General features: G+C 51.9%; 2 protein-coding genes across 4 annotated transcripts in view; one reads left to right on the top strand and one right to left on the bottom strand.

The window, feature by feature from the left end:
* The window catches only part of UBXN6 (UBX domain protein 6), a 6513-nt gene extending 4329 nt beyond the window's left edge, over positions 1 to 2184 (top strand). For all 3 annotated transcript variants that reach the window (XM_027669885.1, XM_027669886.1, XM_027669887.1), the window contains exons 9-11: positions 166 to 296; positions 838 to 983; positions 1647 to 2184. In XM_027669885.1, coding sequence (XP_027525686.1) covers positions 166 to 296; positions 838 to 983; positions 1647 to 1775 — 406 coding nt within the window. In that variant the 3' untranslated portion in view covers positions 1776 to 2184. The remainder of the gene's footprint in view (positions 1 to 165; positions 297 to 837; positions 984 to 1646) is intronic.
* Positions 2185 to 2612: 428 nt separating this feature from the next.
* Positions 2613 to 4412, bottom strand: part of CHAF1A (chromatin assembly factor 1 subunit A) — a gene marked incomplete at its 5' end in the record, with an annotated part of 20900 nt that continues 19100 nt past the window's right edge. The window contains one exon of the mRNA XM_027669899.1: positions 2613 to 3144. Within this exon, the coding sequence (XP_027525700.1) occupies positions 3065 to 3144 (80 nt within the window). The remainder of the gene's footprint in view (positions 3145 to 4412) is intronic.

The raw sequence follows: 4412 nt of genomic DNA, 5'->3' as shown, positions 1-4412 counted from the left end.
AGGAGGGTTCAGGGGGTGCCAGCCAGGGGTTTGTCCCTCTCCTGAGGGGCTGGAAGGGTTTGTCCTGAGGGGCTGGAGCAGCAGGAGGGGCCAGGAGGTGCCAGCCAGTCCCTGTTATCCCAGTTTGTCCCTGTCCCTGGTGTCTGAAAGGGTCTCTCCCCACAGGACAGAGGCAGTGGAGAAGGCGTCGATGCTGAGGACAAGAGCCATGAGGGAGAAGGAGGAGCAGAGGGAGATGAGGAAGTACAACTACACCCTGCTCCGGGTGCGCTTTCCCGACGGATACATCCTCCAAGGTAAAAAAAAGGCTCCTCACCCTTCCTTTGGGCACCTCCTGAGGGTGCTTGTGGGATAAAAAACTGAATATTAACACAGCTCGTGGAATAAAACACCAAACCAGAGCAGGGTGTTTCTCCAAGAATTCCCATCTCCATCACCTGCTCAGGGTTGGGATTTTAAGGTTGAGAAGAATCCCAAGGCATCATTCATTAAAAAGCCTCCTCTTCCCAAAACCTCTGGGAACAAGCTGGACTCATTAGACCAGTGTGTCACAGGAACCAGCACGAGGTTGTACAACAGCACAAATCCTCTTCCAGTCTTCCAGCAGAACTCTGGAAATCACTTCAGGCTTTCCCAGCTCTTTGTCACGGCCTGGCAGGGGCTTGCAATGATTGAATAACTTCCTCTGGGCACTCTGCTTTGAGGCCTTTCCAGTTCAATCAGCCTGGCTGTGTGGCACTGAAGTAGTTGAGAGAGTCAGAGCCCCACGAAAGGGGCCACAAAAGGTTGGATTTTTGGGAAAAGCTGGACTCCCTCACCTCGTTTTTCTCATGGCAGGGACTTTTTATGCCCGAGAAGCAGTGTCTGTGCTCTACAGCTTTGTGAGGGAAGCACTCAGAGATGACTGGCTGCCCTTTGAGCTCCTGGGACCTGGAGGGGTCAAACTGGCTGATGAGAACTTGGCCTTCAATGAGTGTGGGCTGGTGAGTGAAGAAAACACTGAGCTGGTGCCTTCCCCAGGGTCCTGAGGTGTTCAGAGTCCCCCTCTAAGCTTGTTCCAAAATCCCTCATCTGCTTTTAGAGAGAACTTCAGCCCCTTCCATCACAGTCTCGGAGCCTGGGGGGAAGTTTGTGTGTCTTCAGCTTTCAGAGCCCCAAGTTGTGCTCCCTGGCCCCTCTTTTTAAGCACATTTTAAGCACAAGCAAACAAGAAACTGCTTAGAGGCTTTGAAGTCTGGAGGGAACTGCAGGGACCTCCCTCCTGGAGCAGGAGTTGCCAGCAGCTCTGCCAGAGGCTGAGCAACCACACTGGGAAAAGAGGGAAGGCAGCAAAGGCAAGGCAAGGTTGTGAACGGAAAGCCCAGAGCAGCGTCTCCCAGAAGGAGCTTGTGGCAGAAATCCACCCTTGTCCCTTTTAGCTGAAGTTTTCCCAGCTCTGGGAAGGCACACAGAGTGTTATAAGCTCAGGGAAACTGTGGCTGCTCCATCCCTGGAAGTGGCCAAGGCCAGGCTGGAGCAAGCTGGGATAGGAGAAGGTGTCCCTGCCCACGGTGGGGGGGGGGTGGAGCAAGCTGAGCTTCAAGGTGCCTTCCAGCCCGAAGTATTCCATGATTTCCTGGCTCACTAACGTGCCTCTCCCGTGGCAGGTGCCCTCAGCCCTCCTGAGCCTGTGCTGGGACGCAGCAGTCATGGCAGACATCGAGGCAGCGGGAGAGGAGCAGCCCCGGAGCCCCCTGAGGCCGGAGCTCCTGGCCGGGGTGCAGACCCTCCCCTGAAATAAAGGGCAGTGGGTTCAGCGCTGCTGGTTTTAGCCTCTTCCCTCCCTTTCCCAGCAGCTCCCAGCTGGGTGAGCTCAGGGCTGGCTGTGGGGTGGCTGTGGGGTGGCTGTGCAGAGGGGGAGCCCCGACTCTGTCCCTCCCTCGGGGGGGGTCTCACCCAGCGAGGCACTTCCTGCACTGCTCCCAGGGGGGGTCAGCACCACATTCCAGGAGGGTGTTCCCGAGGCAGAGGGGGAGCAGGGATTAGTGCTGCTAGGCTGGATCACCACCCTGAGCCCGGGGGTGGGGCTGGGTTTAGGACTCAGCTTCCCCTTTGGCTTCCGTGTGCACTGTAACTCCTGCGGGAGAGAGCAGATCGGGGGAAGGTGACACTTAGTCTGATTAAATGGAATTATTTAAAGACTCAGCTCTGCTCCAGGTTATTTGGACTGCGTTGTCATGGGGTTGGAATGCCCAGCCAGGCAGGGCTGGGGCTGGCACTGGTGTTACTGGGGCAGCCTGACCCCTTTTTCCCTGACACCAGTACCAGCTGCTGGTGGTGCCCACTGGGGCTGTGAACACCCTCAGCCTGCACCCAGCCTTTCCAGGGACTAATTAACAACCCACCAATCACACAAAACTCAAAGTTTGCTCCCTCTCCCATCAAGTTTGATGCCAGTTTAGTCCTTTATACCTCAATCTTGGTGTTTTTCTGTGGGCCAGAGACGAGCTCTGATGTAAACAGGGACTGATCATCTGTAATTAATTCCAAAATAAAAGCAACAAGATGCTTTTTTTTCCCCCCCCCTCCTCTTCCCGAATGTGCTGCAAGTAAAACCACAAACAGGATTGGTACAAGAGCATAAATTCATATATAATTGTACATCATTTATACCCAAGGCCACGCTGTACAACATTATGAACAGTCATCATTCCCCCCAGTGGCATCACAATAAGCTTATCCCAAAAATCCCTCAGCTACTTCCAGAGATAATTTAAGATACCTTCCATTACAAAGAAGTATCAAAATTTCAATAATGCTTTATTAAGGACAGATTAATATGCAGTTTGTTGTTTGTTGTTGTTTTTTTTTTTTTAAAAACCAAGCTAAAAAAAGCTAAAAATAAAAAAAAAAAAAATATAAAAAATTTAAGCTTCCATCTGGGCTGAAGCAGAACAAAGTGCTGTCTTCTCTTTACAAGAAATGTGGAATACTTTCAAGTATCTTGGGCGAAGATACACAGGGTTTTAAAGTTTTCTAATCCATTCTACATACATACAGAGGAGTTAGTAGGCGTTTTTAAGTCTCAAATTGTATTAGATGGGCTGACCCTGCTGCTGTCCTGGTGAGCAGCTCTTGTCCCACTGGATTCTGAAGCTGGAGAGTCTGCAAAGGACAAAACATGTTGGGTTTTGTTGTTAAATATCCTCAGGAATCCAGCAGAATTTATCCCCTCCCTGTTTTGTCTCAGCTTCCTGGGTCTGTTGCGAGCCCCCTTCTTGCCAAACTGGTTTGAAATTTAATATTTATTTATTTAAATTTAACTGGTTTCATATTTAATATCACCAATCCAGAATAAAAAAAAAAAAAAATAAAAAAATCACTTCAACCATAAAAAAAAAGGGGATTTTCCTAATCTTTTCAGTGCCTTGAGCTGAACAAACCCAGCTGCATTTTGTGCCACCAGAGCCTGAGGGAGGGAAGCTGCTGAGTGGCACCTCCAGAACAAGGGGTGACAAACCCGAGGCGAGGGTTTCATCTCTCAGAGCCTGGTAATCAGGCAAAAGCAGCTTAGAGATTAAAGCCAAGCTGCTTGTCAGGCAGTTCCAGGGTGGGTTTTTTGGGGAGGTGAGAGGATGGAGCAGCAGCTCCAGAGAGAAAGGAGAGCCCGGATCTGCCCGGGGTGGGTCGGACCCTACGGAATTCACGTGCAGAGGCTTTATCTGGAGGAGCTGCCCAACACAAACCCTGCTGGGCTGAACTCAGGGGTGCTGGGAGAGCTCTTAGAATCATAGAATCATAAAATCAGATGGGTTGGAAAGGACCTCTGAGATCATCAAGTCCAACCCTTGATCCACTACCACCACAGTTGCTAGACCATGGCACTGATGCCACATCCAGCCTCATCTTAAAAACCTCCAGGGATGGAGAATCCCCCACTTCCCTGGGCAGCCCATTCCAATGGCTGAGCACCCTCTCTGCAAAGAAATTCTTCCCAATCTCCAACCTAACCCTCCCCTGGCACAGCTTCAGACCGAGCCCTCTTGTCTTGCTGATGGTTGCCTGGGAAAAGAGACCAACCCCCCCCTGGCTCCCCCCTCCTGTCAGGGAGTTGCAGAGAGTGAGGAGGTCTCCCCTGAGCCTCCTCTTCTCCAGGCTGAACAACCCCAGCTCCCTCAGCCTCTCCTCACAGCACTTGTGCTCCAGTCCCTTCCCCAGCCTCGTTGCTCTCCTCTGGACCTGCTCCAGCCCCTCAATGTCCTTCCTGAGCTGAGGGCCCAGAACTGGACACAGCACTCCAGGGGTGGCCTCACCAGTGCTGAGTCCAGGGCAAGAATCACTTCCTTGGACCTGTTGGCCACACTGTTCCTGAGCCAGGCCAGGACCCATTGGCCTTCTTGGCCACCTGGGCACACTCTGGCTCCTGTTCAGCT

The sequence above is a fragment of the Corapipo altera genome, unplaced genomic scaffold (assembly GCF_003945725.1).
Source record: "Corapipo altera isolate COAL_440 unplaced genomic scaffold, ASM394572v1 293, whole genome shotgun sequence".
Taxonomy (NCBI): Eukaryota; Metazoa; Chordata; class Aves; order Passeriformes; family Pipridae; genus Corapipo; species Corapipo altera.
Note: the sequence above shows the minus strand (reverse complement) of the source record. Positions and strands in the feature narration are given on the sequence as shown.